Source organism: Mustelus asterias, chromosome 30 (genome assembly GCF_964213995.1).
Source record: "Mustelus asterias chromosome 30, sMusAst1.hap1.1, whole genome shotgun sequence".
NCBI classification, from domain to species: Eukaryota; Metazoa; Chordata; class Chondrichthyes; order Carcharhiniformes; family Triakidae; genus Mustelus; species Mustelus asterias.
The window spans coordinates 8,142,037-8,160,435 of record NC_135830.1 but is presented as its reverse complement, the minus strand read 5'-3'; the positions used below and the strand labels follow the sequence as shown (position 1 = coordinate 8,160,435).

Below are 18,399 nucleotides of genomic sequence, written 5' to 3'. Positions count from 1 at the left end.
CATCGATCGTGTGGTTCAGACTTCAAGAACATCAGCGGGTAATCAGACCCTGACAATTCCCACTGGCTTTCAACCATTTCTCACAAAAGCTACTGGGATTGTAAGCTCCTGCCTGAAATATATTTTCCTTTAGTTTTTAAAATTCACCATGAGACAAACATTCCCTGTTACCATGTTATAATCCTGACAGCGTTATGGTGAAGGAAGAAACTGAAGCTAACCTTTATTTGGAATAGATTTATTTGCAGAGTAAAACATGACAAGTACATACCTCCCAACTCCACTCTGTGACAGTGTCTCTTTATTTGCACTCATCCAATCAATGCCCTCCATTTGTATATATTTAATCTCAAATAATTTAGTTAACACCCAGAGCAGATAATGGGTCTAATCTGAGTGATTGCCATAATGTCTCAACAGGGGTTGAATCATTCTTTTGCTCCCACACTGAGTGCCAGTAAATGGCCTCTCACCAAGATGAACTCTCTGGTTTCTCCACAGATGATGACTCAGTGAATCCTTTCCCAAACTCAGAGCAGGTGAATGGTCTCTCTCCAGTGTGAACTTGCTGTTTCTGCAGAGCAGATGACTGAGTGAATCCCTTCCCACAGTCAGCACAACTGAACAGCCTCTACCCCAGTGTGACTGCATTGATGAGTTTTCAGTGCAGATGGGTAATTGAATCCCTTCCCACAATCCTCCCATTTCCACAGTTTCTCCATGGTGCCAGAGTCCTCGTATCTCTCCAGGTTGAAGCTTCGTCCACACACAGAACATGTCTACAGTTTCTCCCCACGCTGCATGTTGTGATGTTTTTTTCAGGCCGTGTAACTCGTCTACAAAGAGTCAAATAGGTTTGAGAAACCCAATGCATTCCTTCTGAGCTGTAATGAGTCTGACTGGAAAGATACAGCGGAGCTACATGTAATATAGTTTAAGTTTATTGATTAGTGTCACAAGTAGGCTTACATTAACACAGCAATGAAGTTACTGAATATCCCCGAGTTGCCACACTCCGGCTCCTATTTGGATACACAGAGGGAGAATTTAGCATAGCCGATGCACCGAACCAGCATGTCTTTCCGACTGGGAGGAAACCGGAGCACCGGAGGAAACCCATGCAGACACGGGGAGAACGTGCAAACTCCACACAGACAGTGACCCAAGCCAGGAATCAAACCCGAGTGCTCACCATAATATGATAGTAAACGAATAAAAATAAAAATGTGCTGAATTAGAAAACCAAAAAAAAATGGTCCACCAATCACTTCAGTCTCCACATTTGCATGGTTTCTCCATAATGTGATTGAGAACGGAGTTGTTTCCTTCCATGTACAAAATTCTCTGCTGTTCAGATAATCTGATGCTTTGTACAAGTTTCCTGACCCCAAATCCTCCTCTTCTCAGACCAACTGTATTAACACCTAAACAGAGCTGAAGTTATTTTTCAATTCAGCAGAAACAGACCCAAAGGAACATGGTTTAGTCTGAATATGCTCAACAGGAAAATACAATCACAATAGTTCCTTGTGAATTCGCTGGTGTCTCAGAAGAGTGGATGAGGTAACATATCCCTTCCCACACCGGGAGCAAGTGAATGGCCTCTCCCCTTTGTGAATTCGCTGGTATATTGCTCGGCTGGATGAGTCAATGAATCTCTTGCCACACACACAGTAGGTAAAAGGCCTCTCTCCAGTGTGAACTCGCTGGTGTACTGCTAGTTTGGATGACTATTAAATCCCTTCCCACACTGGGAGCAGGTGAATGGCCTCTCCTCGTTGTGAGTTCGCCATTGTATTGCTCGGTTGGATGAGTCCAGCGAATCTCTTCTCACACTGGGTGCAGGTGAATGGCTTCTCCACGGTGTGAACTCGCTGGTGTGTCAGGAGACTGGATGACCAACTGAATCCCTTCCTACACAAGAGCAATTGAATGGCCTCGTCCCAGTGTGAATTTGCTGGTGTCTCAGCAGAGTAGATGAGTGAGCAAATCCCTTCCCACACTGGGGACAGATGAATGGCCTCATCCCAGTGTGACTGCGTCGATGAGTTTCCAGCAGGGATGGGTAATTGAATTCCTTCCTTGGTTGAATTTAAAATACAGATGGAGCGTGAGAAGGTAAAATCCAATGCCAGTGTCTTGTACTTAAACTAAGGAGACTATAAAGGGATGAAGGAGGAGTTGGCTGAGGTAGACTGGGACAAAAACTTTATGGTGGGACAATTGAGGAACAGTGGAGGATTTTCAAAGCAATCTTTCACAGTGCTCAGCAAAAGTATATACCAGTGATAAGGAAGACTGTAGAAAAAGAGATAATCAGCCATTGATATCGAAGGATATAAAGGAGGTATCAAATTGAAAGAAAATGCATACAAAGTGGCAAAGATAAGTGGGAACTGAGAGGATTGGGAAATCTTTAAAGGTCAGCAGAAAGCCATGAAAAAAGCTATAAAGAAAGGTAAGATGGATTATGAGAGTAAACTAGCTCAGAATATAAAAACAGAAAGCAAAAGTTTCTACAAATATATAAAACGAAAAAGAGTGGCAAAAGTAAACATTGATCCTTTCATTTAGGAGCAGATCCCAGTTTTACACCATCTCTGAATTCTCTCCAGGTAGTGAATAAGGCATAGTGTCATCTGCGAATTTTGACACACTACACTTAGTCCCCAACTCCAAATCATTTATGTAAATCGTAAACAATTGCGGTCCCAACACTGATCCCTGAGGCACACCACTAGTCACTGATCGCCAACCAGAAAAACACCCACTTACCCCCACTCTTTGCTTTCTGTTAGTTAACCAATCCTCTATCCATGCTAATACATTACCCATAACACTGCACCTTTATCTTATGCAGCAGTCTTTGGTGCGGCACCTTGTCAAATGCCTTCTGGAAATCCAGATACACCACATCCACAAGTTCCCCATTGTCCACTACACATGAAATGTTCTCAAAGAATTCCACCAAATTAGTCAAACATGACCTGTCCTTCATGAACCCATGCTGTGTCTTATCAATGGGACAATTGTTATAGCTCTAGCTCTAGCTCGTTAGAGGGGTCAGTTTTTGTTCAAAGCGTGCAGGAAGGTTTTTTGACTCAGTATGTAGACAGGCCAACTAGAGGTGAGGCTATATTGGATCTGGTGCTGGGAAATGAGCCAGACCAGGTGCTAGACTTGGAAGTTGGTGTGCATTTTGGTGATAGTGACCACAATTCGGTTACGTTCACCTTAGTGATGGAAAGGGATAGGCATGAACCTCGGGCCAGTGGTTTTAGCTGGGGGAAGGGTAATTATGAGGCTATTAGGAGAGAATTAGGAAACATGGGTTGGACTAGGAGATTGCAGGGACTGGGAACGTCCGACATGTGGAGTTTTTTCAAGGAGCAGCTACTGCGAGTCTGTGATAGGTATGTCCCTGTCAGGCAAGGAGGAATTGGTAGGGCTAGGGAACCGTGGTGCACCAAAAAAGTTTCTTTGTTGGTTAAAAAGAAAAAGGAGGCTTATGTTCGGATGAGACGTGAGCACTCGGGTAGTGCACTAGAAAGCTTTAGATTGGCTAAGAGGGAGTTGAAGAGCGAGCTTAGAAGGGCTTAAAGGGGACATGAGAAGACTTTGGCGGATAGGGTTAAAGAGAATCCTAAGGCGTTCTATAGGTATGTCAAGAACAGAAGGTTGGTTAGGGCAAGTTTAGGGCCAGTTATAGATGGCAGAGGGAAGTTATGTGTGGAACCGGAGGAGATTGGTGAAGCATTGAACCAATATTTCTCTTCGGTGTTCACGCAAGGGGACATGAATATAGCTGAGGAGGACACTGGGTTGCAAGGGAGTAGAATAGACAGTATTACAGTTGATAAGGAGGATGTGCAGGATATTCTGGAGGGTCTGAAAATAGATAAATCCCCTGGTCCGGATGGGATTTATCCAAGGATTCTCTGGGAGGCAAGAGAAGTGATTGCAGAGCCTCTGGCTCTGATCTTCAGGTCGTCGTTGGCCTCTGGTATAGTACCAGAAGATTGGAGGTTAGCGAATGTTGTCCCATTGTTTAAGAAGGGGAACAGAGACTTCCCCGGGAATTATAGACCGGTGAGTCTCACTTCTGTTGTCGGCAAGATGTTGGAAAAAATTATAAGGGATAGGATTTATAGTTATTTGGAGAGTAATGAATTGATAGGTGATAGTCAGCATGGTTTTGTGGCAGGTAGGTCGTGCCTTACTAACCTTATTGAGTTTTTTGAGAAAGTGACCAAGGAGGTGGATGGGGGCAAGGCAGTGGACGTGGTATATATGGATTTTAGTAAGGCGTTTGATAAGGTTCACCATGGTAGGCTTCTGCAGAAAATGCAGATGTATGGGATTGGGGGTGATCTAGGAAATTGGATCAGGAATTGGCTAGCGGATAGGAAACAGAGGGTGGTGGTTGATAGTAAATATTCATCATGGAATGCGGTTACAAGTGGTGTACCTCAGGGATCTGTTTTGGGGCCACTGCTGTTTGTAATATTTATTAATGATCTGGATGAGGGTATAGTTGGGTGGATTAGCAAATTTGCTGATGACACCAAAGTCGGTGGTGTGGTAGACAGTGAGGAAGGGTGTCGTAGTTTGCAGGAAGACTTAGACAGGTTGCAAAGTTGGGCCGAGAGGTGGCGGATGGAGTTTAATGCGGAGAAGTGTGAGGTAATTCACTTTGGTAGGAATAACAGATGTGTTGAGTATAGGGCTAACGGGAGGACTTTGAATAGTGTGGAGGAGCAGAGGGATCTAGGTGTATGTGTGCATAGATCCCTGAAAGTTGGGAATCAAGTAGATAAGGTTGTTAAGAAGGCATATGGTGTCTTGGCGTTTATTGGTAGGGGGATTGAATTTAGGAGTCGTAGCGTTATGTTGCAACTGTACACAACTCTGGTGCGGCCGCACTTGGAGTACTGTGTGCAGTTCTGGTCCCCACATTACAGGAAGGATGTGGAGGCTTTGGAGAGGGTGCAGAGGAGGTTTACCAGGATGTTGCCTGGTATGGAGGGGAGATCCTATGAGGAGAGGCTGAGGGATTTGGGATTGTTTTCGCTGGAAAGGCGGCGGCTAAGAGGGGATCTTATTGAAACATATAAGATGATTAGAGGTTTAGATAGGGTGGATAGTGATAGCCTTTTTCCTCTGATGGAGAAATCCAGCACGAGGGGGCATGGCTTTAAATTGAGGGGGGGTAGTTATAGAACCGATGTCAGGGGTAGGTTCTTTACCCAGAGGGTGGTGAGGGATTGGAATGCCCTGCCAGCATCAGTTGTAAATGCGCCTAGTTTGGGGGCGTTTAAGAGATCCGTAGATAGGTTCATGGACGAAAAGAAATTGGTTTAGGTTGGAGGGTCACAGTTTTTTTTTTAACTGGTCGGTGCAACATCGTGGGCCGAAGGGCCTGTTCTGCGCTGTAATGTTCTATGTTCTATGTTCTATGTTCTAATTTATATCCAGATGTCTCGCTATTTCTTCCTTGATGATAGATTCAAGCATTTTCCCTACTACAGAAGTTAAGCTAACCGGCCTATAGTTACCTGCCTTTTGTCTACCTCCTTTTTTAAACAGTGGCGTCACATTTGCTGTTTTCAATCTGCAGGAACCACCCCAGAGTCCAGCGGATTTTGGTAAATTACCGCTAGTGCATTTGCTATTTCTCCCGCCATCTCTTTTATTACCCTGGGATGCATTCCATCAGGACCAGGAGACTTGTCTACCTTTCGCCCCATTAACTTGCCCAACACTACCTCTTTCGTGATGAGAGTTTCTAGGTTCTCACCTGCCATAGCCTTCCTGTCATCAATTTTTGGCATGTTCTTTGTGTCTTCCACTGTGAAGACCGACACAAAATACCTGTTCAATGCCACAGCCATTTTCTCATTTCCAGTTATTACATCCCCCCTTCTCGTCCTGGGCAAAGAAATGGCAGGTGGAGTTCAACCCTGATAAATGCGAAGTGATGCATTTTGGTAGGAATAATGTAGGGAGGAGCTATACGATAAATGGCAGAACCATAAAGGGTGTAGATACGCAGAGAGACCTGGGTGTGCAAGTCCACAGATCCTTGAAGGCGACGTCACAGGTGGAGAAGGTGGTGAAGAAGGCATATGGCATGCTTGCCTTTATAGGACGGGGCATAGAGTATAAAAGTTGGGGTCTGATGTTGCAGATGTATAGAACGTTGGTTCGGCCGCATTTGGAATACTGCGCCCAGTTCTGGTCGCCACACTACCATAAGGACGTGGAGGCTTTAGAGAGAGTACAGAGGAGGTTTACCAGGATGTTGCCTGGTATGGAAGGGCTTAGTTATGAGGAGAGATTGGGTAAACTGGGGTTGTTCTCACTGGAAAGACGGAGGATGAGGGGTGACCTAATAGAGGTGTATAAAATTATGAAAGGCATAGATAGGGTGAACGCTGGGAAGCTTTTTCCCAGGTCGGTGGTGACGTTCACGAGGGGTCATAGGTTCAAGGTGAGGGCAGGGGGGGAGGGGCGGGGGGGGGGGGCGTTTAACACGGATATCAGAAGGACATATTTTACACAGAGGGTGGTGGGGGCCTGGAATGCGCTGCCAGGCAGGGTGGTGGAGGCGGACACACTGGGAACGTTTAAGACTTATCTAGATAGCCACATGAATGGAGTGGGAATGGAGGGATACAAAAGAATGGTCTCGTTTGGACCAGGGAGCGGCGCGGGCTTGGAGGGCCGAAGGGCCTGTTCCTGTGCTGTATTGTTCTTTATTCACCGTCATTCTAAAAACAGAAGTTGCTGCAAAATCTCAGTACGTCTGACAGAATCTGTAAAGACAGGAACAGTTAATGTTTCCAGTTGAATGTGACTCTTCTTCAGTGTCAAAACAGTAGCTCTGTTTCTCTCTCCAGAGATGCTGTCAGACCTGCTGAGTTTTTACAGCACTTCTTGTTTTTATTTACGAGTTCAGGACTCAGCCGAGACAATCCACAATACAAATCTTACAACTGGGCCAGGGTTTATTAACATCAGCAGAAACAGACACCAATGAAAATGGTTGGGACCTCGATGTGATTAACAGCAAAATTCAGTCCTTGCAGTCACTCGTGAACATGATGGTGTTTCAGCAGGTGAGGTGACTGAGTGAATCCCTTCCCACACACGGAGCAGGTGAATGGCCTGTCCCCAGTATGAATTCGCTGGTGCTTTACCAGGTTGGATGATTGACTGAATCCCTTGCCACAATCAGAGCAGGTGAATGGTCTCTCCCCGGTGTGAACTCGCTGGTGCCTCCGCAGGCTGGATGGATCACAGAATCCCTCCCCACACTGAGAGCAGCTGAATGGTCTCTCCCCAGTGTGAACTTGCTGGTGCCTCTGCAGGCTGGATGAACAAGTGAATCCCTCCCCACACTGAGAGCAGCTGAATGGCCTCTCCCCAGTATGAACTCGCTGGTGTTTCTGCAGGTTGGATAACTGAGTGAATCCCTTCCCACACTGAGAGCAGCTGAATGGCCTCTCCCCAGTGTGAACTCGCTGGTGTATCTGCAGGCTGGATGAACAAGTGAATCCCTTCCCACACTGAGAGCAGCTGAATGGCCTCTCCCCAGTGTGAACTCGCTGGTGTGCCCGCAGGCTGGATGACTGAGTGAATCCCTCCCCACACTGAGAACACGTAAATGGTCTCTCCCCCGTGTGAACTCGCTGGTGCCTCCGCAGGTGGGATGAACAAGTGAATCCTTTCCCACACTGAGAGCAGCTGAATGGCCTCTCCCCAGTGTGAACTCGCTGGTGTGCCTGCAGGCTGGATGACTGAGTGAATCCCTCCCCACACTGAGAGCAGGTGAATGGTCTCTCCCCAGTGTGAACCCGCTGGTGTCTCTGCAGGTGGGATGACTGAGTGAATCCCTCCCCACACTGAGAGCAGGTGAACGGTCTCTCCCCAGTGTGAACTCGGTGGTGTGTCTGCAGGTCAGATGACCGAGTGAATCCCTTCCCACACTGAGAGCAGATGAACGGCCTCTCCCCAGTGTGGCTGCGCCGATGAGCTTCTAGCAGAGATGGGACTCTGTATCTCTTCCCAGAGTCTGCACATTTCCATGGTTTCTCCATGGTGCAGGTGTCCTTGCCTCTGTCTTGGGTGGACAATCAGTTGAAGCCTCGTCCACACACAGAACACGAGTACAGTCTCTCCCCGCTGTGAATGGTGTGATATTTATTCAGGCTGTGTAACTGGTTGAAGCTCTTTAGTCAGTGCATTGGAACACTCTCACTCGAGTGTGGCAGTGTGTTGGTGCTTTTCCAGTCACACTGATGTTTGAAATCTTTTCAAATCGACAGACCGGACAACCATTTCTCCTTCTAGATTCAAAGGCCGATGATATTCAGTTCCCAAGGAATATGACTCTGTCAGATCTAGATGTGACGTTTGAGATTTCGGCCTGTGATTCCTCTTTCAATATCCTGTAAAACGGGTTTACAAAAGTCATCAGTGTCAGTACAGGATAGAAATTCAGAACAGACAATTCTAGTTTCCATGGAACATTCTTTCCTATTTCAGTCCCAAAAAGCTGTAAATCTCCATCCCACACACTCTCCCTCCATTCTCACTCTGCTGTATCTAATATTCACCCTCCCAATTCTCCTGAAGGTGCTGATTGAGGCTGATTGACAGATCCATGCTCACTGCTTCCTGTCCTGGACACAGAGACCATAACAAATAGGAGCTGCAGTCGGCCATTTGGCCCATCGAGCCTTTTAAACTATTCAATGAGATAATTCGTTCATCTACCTCAGCATCATTCTCCACACACTAAACCCATATCCCTTGATATCCTCAATATCTAGAAACCAATCAATCTCTCTCTTGAAAATAGTTGATGACTGAGGCTTCACTGTCCTTAGGGGTTGAGAATTCCAAAGCTTTACCACATCCTTCAGTGAAGAAATCCCCCCACATATTAGCTTTTGCTCCAAAATCTTCTGTTCCCCATAACCCTTGACACCCTTGTCAGTCAAAGATCTGTCTAACTGGAATATATTCAATGATCCTCAGCCTCCACTGGTCCCTGTGGAAGAGAAATCCAAAAGACTAACAACCCTCTGAGGGAAGAGATGTCTGGAAATATATAACGTAGCTACAGTTCCATATTACAAGATATTCAGATCCCAAGGAATATGACTCTGTCTAGATGTGACGCTGAGATTTTTGCCTGTGATTCCTCATTGAAAATCCTGTGAAATGAGTTTGCAAAAGTCATCACAGTCAGTATAGGATAGAAATTCAGAGCAGACAATTCTAGTTTCTATCGAACAATCTTTCCTATTTCATTCCCAAAAAGTTGTAAATCTCCATCCATATCTATGGATTCTCACCTGCTGTTGTGAGATTACTTACTGTGCTTACCCCAGTCCAACGCCGGCATCTCCACACTCTGAGTGGAAACAGAGAGAAGTAGGAGAGGCCGGAGGTGAGGAGAGAGATTTTATACATCTATAACTCAACAGGAACTTTGACAGAATTTCCAAACCCTGTGAACACCATGAGCTCCAAGCTCCTCTCCAACCCACACACCATCCTGACTTGTCTGACATCCAGTACTGAAAGAACAGAAATTTATTTCATATAAATACTGGGAAGACTGAACCCATTGTGTTCAGTCCCCACTACAAACTCCACTCCCCCGCCAACAACTTTATCTCTCCTCCTGGCAACTGTCTGAGGCTGAACCAGGCTGTTCATAACCAGGGTGAAATAGTTCATCCCAAGATGAGCTTCCAGCCACATGTCCACATCATCATCAAGACCACCTTCATTCATGGAAGCATTAATAGTAATTAATTAATAAAAATGAATAATAAAATACAGTGTAGAAGGAGGCCATTCAGCCCATCGAGCCTGCACTGACAACAATCGCTATCCAGATATTTACCTGTTCATCCCCCTGAGACCAAGTGACAATTTATCATGGCCAATCCGTCTAACCGGCACATCTTTGGACTGTGGAGGGAAACCGGAACACCCGGAGGAAACCCACACAGACACGGGGAGAATGTAGAAACTCTGCACAGACAGCGACCCGAGGCTGGAATTGAACCCGGGTCCCTGGCGCTGTTAGGCAGCTGCACTAACCACTGTGCCACCGGGCCACATGTCAGTGTCATCGCCCGACTCCAGCCCAGTCTCAGCTCATCTGGAACCCTCACCCATTCCATTGTGACGTCACACCCTCACCCATTCCATTGTGACGTCACACTCACCCATTCCATTGTGACGTCACACTCTCACCCATTCCATTGTGACATCCCACCCTCACCCATTCCATTGTGACGTCACACCCTCACCCATTCCATTGTGATGACACACTCTCACCCATTCCATTGTGACGTCACACTCACCCATTGCATTGTGACATCACACTCTCACCCATTCCATTGTGACGTCAGGGCTTCACTCTCCGATCACAATCCCTGCCGGCCTCCCACATGCAGCCTCAATGGCGGCAGTCAGCCCGGGTCTAACACTACAAGCTGCCGCTCCATTTGGTACAAAGGGGGGGGGGGACCGGGAAGTTCATTTCCGGGGTTTGGATTTGAACAACGTGTTTACAAAGTCTCTCCACCCACCCGCTGGATTCATCGCTCCCCGCGCACCGCCCTCTACCTGGTATTGATCTCGCTTCCGAGTTAAAATCGTCTGTCCGGCGCCATTACCCGCACTTCCCGCCCCTCGTTCACTCCAATTGGTTGGAGGACCAGCCCGCTCCCGCTCGGTCCTCCAGCCCCGCCCCCTCTTCCTATTGGTCAGGAGCTGCCGTCAATCAGTGCCCGGGCATTGTGATGTGGAGCATGCGCAGTGTCATTGCTGTCCTTGGCGCTTGTTTGTCCCGGAGAAGCGGAGTCAGCGTTAGGCGGTGGCTGGGAGGATTTGGAAACACTTTGTGGATCCGCAAACCCTTCAGAATCATTGTCAGCTCCCTGGTTTGCAGCTGCGGGGCTTCTCCCTCCCTCCCTCCCGGGAACAGGCCCAGGTTAACGGCCCCATCCTGGCTCAGCCACTGGAGGATGGTTCACATCAGAGGATGGGGGAGGGGGACAATAAATAAGAGGTTACACTTTGGCCTCAAATCAATGAGGACTCTGATCTCTGGGAAGGGAGGAAACCCTGGGAGGTGGGCGGGGAGGATTCACAAACACCCGCTGGAGGCCCCAACACCCCCAGTAAAAAGCTGCAGCTCCCAGGTTTGCAGCTTTTTCCCGGGAGGGAGTTGGGGAAGTTTTGTGGAGACAATTCCCGGCTGGTTCAGTTTGTGGTTCCTGGAGCTCAGAAACCCTGAGTTAGAATCCAGAACCCCATATTGGGTGGTTGTTTTATAAAATACTTTTTATTTATTAAGCATCTGTTGAAGAAAATATTAATTTGTTTTGAAAAATCATTTTATAGCATTTGTGAAAATACCCATTAAAATAGCAATTCTCCCAATGTATTTCATAGAATCCCTACACTGCTGAAGGAGGTTATTCGGCCCGTCGAGTCTGCACCGACAACAATCCCACCTCGGCCCTGTTCCCGTAACCCCACATATGTAACCCGCTAATCCCTCTAACCTACTCATCCCAGGACACTAAGGGGCAATTTAGCATGGCCAATGCACCTAACTGGCACATCTTTGGACGATGGGAGGAAACTGGAGCATCTGGACAAAACCCACGCAGACATGGGGAAAACAGGCAGACTCTACACGGACAGCGACCCAGGTTGGGAATCAAACCCAGGTCCCTGGAGCTGTGAGGCAGCAGTGCTAACCACTGTGCTGCCTACATTGCTGATGAGAATTTTAATTTACTGACTTGGGAATTAATTCTCGGGAATAGTCATTCTGAAAATGACCATTAAAATGTGTTTTGATTTACCCCACAATGCCAGATTTCAGTTTGCATTTCAAAATTGAATTGAGAATGTCTGGGAGCAAATGGTAAAATGAGGTTTGAGACACCAGCTGCAATTATTTTCTGTGACTGATGATACCTTTGTGCCTGTGCAGGAGGTAATTCCCCTGCTGTTGTGGCACAAATAAAATGGAGCCTTTCCTCGGAACAGGCCCATGTTAATGGTCACCGCGGTGTTTCATTGGTGAGCAGAGCACGTGTGCCCATTGTGGTAACAACAGAGTCAGTGGGGCTGCACGTCCCCTGACTTGGAAGGAAAATAATTGACTCCTTGATTGTACTCTCAGTCTGTACATGGTCTGGAGGACTGAATCCAGCTGGAGGGAGAGGGAGCTGGGCTCAGAGTGGAGATGAGGCAATGTGTTTGATTTCAGCTCAGGGACAAGAGAGAGTGTGTGGGATGGGGATTACAGCTCAAGATAAATGAGATAGAGAAATGTTTTGTGGAAACTGAAATTGTCAGTTCTGAATTAGTTTTTTAAAACTCTTTTTGCAGGGAACTTGATGAGGAGGATTCACAGACAGGAAACTCAAACTAAACTTCAGATCAAAGTCTGACAGAGCCATTCAATTCATTCTGGCCTAAATATGATTGCTTTTGAAAGTGGAGGCAGAAATCATTCCCTGTTTTGTCAGTGGGAGAACATTTCAAAATTCAATGTGACAGCAAAAGAACGGAGACACACACACACACCCAAGTGAGAGTGCTCCAGTGAACTGACTGTGGATAGAGCTTTAACCAGTTACATAGCCTGAAATACATCACACCATTCACAGTGGGGAGAAACCATACACATGGTCTGTATGTGGGTGAGGCTTCAACTAATCATCCAACCTGGAGAGACAGAAGGACACCAGCACCATGGACAAACCGTGGAAATGTGAGGATTGTGGTAAAGGATTCAATTATCCATACTTGCTGGAAAACCATAGACACAGTCACACTGGAGAGAGGCCATTCATCTGTTCTGTGTGTGGGAAAGGATTCACTACCTCATCCCACCTGCTGTTACACCAGCGAACTCACACTGAGGAGAGGCCGTTCAGCTGCTCCACCTGTGGAAAGGGGTTCTCATGTTCATCCAACCTCAGTGCACATCAGCGAGTTCACACTGGGGAGAGATCGTTCACCTGCTCCTTGTGTGGGAAGGATTTTGCTGGGCCATCTGGTCTTTGGTCACACCAGCGAATTCACACAGGAGAGAAGCCATTCACCTGTTCTGTGTGTGGTAAGAGATTCACTCTGTCATCTAACCTGCTGTCACACCAGCGAGTTCACACAGAGGAGAGACCGTTCAGCTGCACTTCCTGTGGAAAGAGGTTCAGGTCTTCATCCAACCTCAGTGCACACAAGCGAGTTCACACTGGGGAAAGGCCGTTCACCTGTTCCACGTGTGGGAGGGAATTCACCAATTCATCCGGCCTCCTGTCACATCAGCGAATTCACACGGAGGAGAAGCCATTTATTTGCACATACTGTGGAAAGAGTTTCAGGCAGTTATCAATCCTCACTGCTCATCAACGCACTCACACTGGGGAGAGACCATTCACCTGCTCTGTGTGTGGGAAGGGATTCACTCAGTCTGGCAGCCTGCATTTACATGAGCTCATCCACACTGGGGAGAGGCCATTCACCTGCTCTGTGTGTGGGAAGGGATACACTCGGTCATCCCACTTGCTGACACATCTGCAAGTTCACAATTGTCAGCAGGAGTTGGATTTTGCAGTTACTGCTGCTGTTAATCACATCCAGGATTGATAGTCTGACAATATTTGGTTTGTTTCTGCTGACATTAACAATCGCTACAACTGGCTGAAGTTTAATATTCTGAAATGTCACTGATTTTCAGGGCTGCTGTGTCCCTTTTTAAAAGCACCATCTGTGATTTTTTTTAAATTCAGGAACTCTCAACAGGAACTTGTTTCTCATAAGTTTATGAACTTTTCCTGCAATCTTAAATTGATGTTTGGTGCAAACTGTACAATTCAGTGTCTGAAAGGTTCCACTGCTTAATATTTCCAATTAGAAAATGCTGACAATTCTTACTGACTTGCACATTATTCACAGTGACACTTCCACGATCACATTTAATTGTCAAGGAACATAAAACAATGCACAGATATTTGTTAGAACTGAACTTGAATATTGCTGAAAAGAGAGACCTGTTGCTGAATCTCTTCATCATGCACTCATCAGGACAAACAGAAGAATGCCAAATTTCAAATGATCACAATAGGTGGACCCTCATTGACTTGAAGCATCACCATGGAGAAATCAATAGAAGATTGTAGGTTTCTCAAGCTTCTGGGAAATTCAAAAAAGGTGCAAGGCTTGAAAATTCTCCTTTTGTTTGCAGGGAAAGGATCGCTGCGTATAAATGTAAGTTGCTTCTCACAACTACAACTGAGCCGTATTATGAACTCGACTGATTATCTTCAGTTGATTATGAGTGTGGCTATTGACACACTCAGGATTGTTCAGCAAGTGCAGCCCAATCTGTATTCACAGTAAACATTGTATTTTTGGTTTGGTGAGTGTTTCCTGCTGAAAAAATCACTACCTATTCTGACAAATCAAGGAACATGCTGTTTTATTCTATCAGCCACTCACTGGGATGTACAGCCTCGTACCCAGCACTGCACTGGCAAATATATTCATACCCAGCCTTGCTCATTTGTGTGGGAGGCTGCATGGCTTTTTGGTGCTGGCAGCTAATTAGTGGAAAGTATCACTCATGTAACCACGACATAGTCGCAGAATGAAACAGATTAGTGTTCCCTCTGTATTGTGCAGCCTTGTGATTGTGCTAAAGGCCATCACTTTCAGATCTGAAAAGTGCCTGGGTCAAGGTCAAATTACCCCAGAAAGGGACATTTTCTCTCAAATCTGAAGCAACAGGTGAAGCAAATCATTTCACACTGAAGCACATCTTCAACGTTGCGGTAGTTTGTTCAGGTACACACTTGGTGGTCACATGACTCTGGTTGTAGCATTCCTGAGCCTCATTGGAGGGATTCCTCACATGAGCCGAGTTTGAGGAGAGTATCTCTGGCCTCCAGTGATGCAGCCGCTGAATCTATTCCTGGAAAAACCACATTTGGACTATTGTGATAATGCTGTCTGAATCCATCAGGACAATTTTGTATTCAAGTGTGGGGGGAATAATGTTCACTGTTTTATATTCGGGTCTGGGGGGGATAATGTTCACTGTTTTATATTCGGGTCTGGGGGAGATAATGTTCACTGTTTTATATTCGGGTCTGGGGGATAATGTTCACTGTTTTATATTCGGGTCTGGAGGATAATGTTCACTGTTTTATATTCGGGTCTGGGGGAGATAATGTTCACTGTTTTATATTCGGGTCTGGGGATAATGTTCACTGTTTAATATTCGGGTCTGGGGGATAATGTTCACTGTTTTATATTCGGGTCTGGGGGATAATATTCACTGTTTTATATTCGGGTCTGGGAGATAATGTTCACTGTTTTATATTCGGGTCTGGGGGATAATGTTCACTGTTTTACATTCGGGTCTGGGGGGGATAATATTCACTGTTTTATATTTGGGTCTGGGGGGGATAATGTTCACTGTTTTATACTCGGGTCTGGGGGGGATAATGTTCACTGTTTTATATTCGGGTCTGGGGGGGATAATGTTCACTGTTTTATATTCGGGTCTGGGGGATAATGTTCACTGTTTTACATTCGGGTCTGGGGGGGATAATATTCACTGTTTTATATTCGGGTCTGGGAGATAATGTTCACTGTTTTATATTCGGGTCTGGGGGATAATGTTCACTGTTTTATATTCGGGTCTGGGGGGGATAATGTTCACTGTTTTATATTCGGGTCTGGGAGATAATGTTCACTGTTTTATATTCGGGTCTGGGGGGGATAATGTTCACTGTTTTATATTCGGGTCTGGGGGGGATAATGTTCACTGTTTTATATTCGGGTCTGGGGGATAATGTTCACTGTTTTATATTCGGGTCTGGGGGGGATAATGTTCACTGTTTTATATTCGGGTCTGGGGGGGATAATGTTCACTGTTTTATATTCGGGTCTGGGGGGGATAATGTTCACTGTTTTATATTCGGGTCTGGGGGGGATAATGTTCACTGTTTTATATTCGGGTGTGGGGGGGATAATGTTCACTGTTTTATATTCGGGTCTGGGGGATAATGTTCACTGTTTTATATTCGGGTCTGGGGGATAATGTTCACTGTTTTATATTCGGGTCTGGGGGGGATAATGTTCACTGTTTTATATTCGGGTCTGGGGGGGGGATAATGTTCACTGTTTTATATTCGGGTCTGGGGGGGATAATGTTCACTGTTTTATATTCGGGTCTGGGGGATAATGTTCACTGTTTTATATTCGGGTCTGTCAGCTGAATGACAAGAAACTTCTCACTGAATTTAGCAGTTATCTATTTGACTTAGACCGATTCCAAGCAATCTTCATTCAGAAAGTAGTAACTGTGAGATTAACAAAGTGGGATAGAGAAAGACTCAGTTTGATTGGTGACGCTGCCGGAGGAATGGAGAGCTGGAGTTCACCCAGGAAAGCAGCAAAGTTTAAAAATAATGAGAACCACCCAATGTTGCCCTTGTCCATCACTCCTTGTTTCAGTTAATCCATCCTGTTATACTCTCTATCACAGACCTTCCCTTTTAATCTCTTTACGGATAGGCAAGTTCCGCAGACATGAGGACGGCCTCAACCGGGATATTGGGTTCATGTCACACTATCTGTAATCCCCACAGCTTGCCTGGACTTGCAGAATTTCACTGGCTGTCCTGTCTGGAGACAATACACATCTCTTTAACCTGTCTTAATGCTCTCTCCACTCACATTGTTTGTACCTTTAAGACTTGATTAGCTGTAAGTATTCGCATTCCAACCATTATTCTGTAAATTGAGTTTGTGTCTTTCTCTGCCCTGTTTGTGAACAGAATTCCCACTCACCTGAAGAAGGAGCTTAAGGCTCCGAAATCTTGTGGCTTTTGCTGCCAAATAAACCTGTTGGACTTTAACCTGGTGTTGTTAAACTCCTTACTGTGTTTACCCCAGTCCAACGCCGGCATCTCCACATCATGACAATCAGCCTAACCCACACATCTTTGAAAAGGAAACCGGATCACCAGGAGGAAACCCACGCAGACAGGGGAAGAACGTGAAAACTCCGCATATACAGTAACCCGAGAAATTGAACCTTAGTCACTGGCGCTGTGAGGCATCAGTTCTAACAACTGTCCCAACGTGTCCTCCTTTCTACTGCATTCAATTTTACTGCAGCTCGCTGCGTTCAAAGGGCAGTGTTAGTATCAACCTGTGATTAAATCACGTTGTGGTAATTCTGCTGAACAACATGAATTTATCACCGTTAATGGACCGTGGGTTCCAGCCCCACGTTGAGCGCGATTGTTTTTAAACTTTGCCGCATTTCTGGCTGAACTCCAGCTCGCCATTCCACCCGCAGTCTCACCACTCAAACTGAGTCCTTCTCCATCCCGCGCCGTTAATCTCACCGTTACTGGTTTCTGAGTGAAAACTGCCTCCACTTCACTGGAGGTCAGAAAGTTTGCTGTTTAATTCAGTTAAAGATTTTCTTGTCACTGAGCCCGAGATTTGGACCCTGATCTGCAAGACCTTTGTGTCAGTGGAAACAATGAAATCCACCCGATTATCAGCCAAATTCTACCCCGCATCACCATCTCTATCGTCAGCGCTTTCCAGTCCATCGCTTTTTAAAAAATTCTTGACATGTGACATTTCCAATTCAGACACAAAGGAGGAAACCTCCCTGATACTAATTGCGATAGAACTGGTGCTGACCCGGAAGTAACGCGGGATTGATGTTCAGGGTATAGCAATAAATCGACATTCCCTGACCGGGAATCGAACCCGGGCCGCGGCGGTGAGAGCGCCGAATCCTAACCACTAGACCATCAGGGAAGTTGGTACAAATTTTTTAAAACACTAATTTATACATGGACCACCTGCCTTTTATTTTATGTTGGACATATATTCACCAGAGCATGTTTCTCCTTCAAAGTTTAATGTTTAGTTCGAACACAAGTGACTGCTTCAGCCAATGAAAACAGCGAATTCTGTTAGTTGGAACATGAAATCGACAGTGAGGTGAAATAGTCCCGCAAGCTGCCATGTGACACTTTCAATTTCCAAAACCCACCAACTCCATCACTGTGGCTCCTGTGAAACTTACAAGGTAACACACGGTAGGCGTTCATCACGGAGAGCAAGTGATACAAGTCATTTACGAAACACTATCATGCCGCTTCTCTTCCCGTTTCTGTTCTCCAGCTTCCTCTGACCGTCCAGCTCCCAGGGTCAATTAGCTGCTTAATGCAGACAGAGACAAGTAGTGAGCCCGAGCTATACCTGGAAAGCAGGGGCAGGGAATGTAAGACACACGGTACTGAGAGGAGATGGAGTTTA

General features: G+C 46.0%; 1 protein-coding gene and 1 non-coding gene across 2 annotated transcripts in view; both read right to left on the bottom strand.

Moving 5' to 3' along the window:
• LOC144480731 (uncharacterized) overlaps nt 1–18,399 on the bottom strand; it is a 40,238-nt gene that overhangs the window by 12,749 nt on the left and 9,090 nt on the right. The window contains exon 4 of the mRNA XM_078200318.1: nt 7,104–8,146. Coding sequence (XP_078056444.1) covers nt 7,104–8,099 — 996 coding nt within the window. The 5' untranslated portion in view covers nt 8,100–8,146. The remainder of the gene's footprint in view (nt 1–7,103; nt 8,147–18,399) is intronic.
• trnae-cuc (transfer RNA glutamic acid (anticodon CUC)) lies at nt 17,824–17,895 on the bottom strand. The gene has a single exon. It is a non-coding gene; the product is annotated as a tRNA-Glu (tRNA).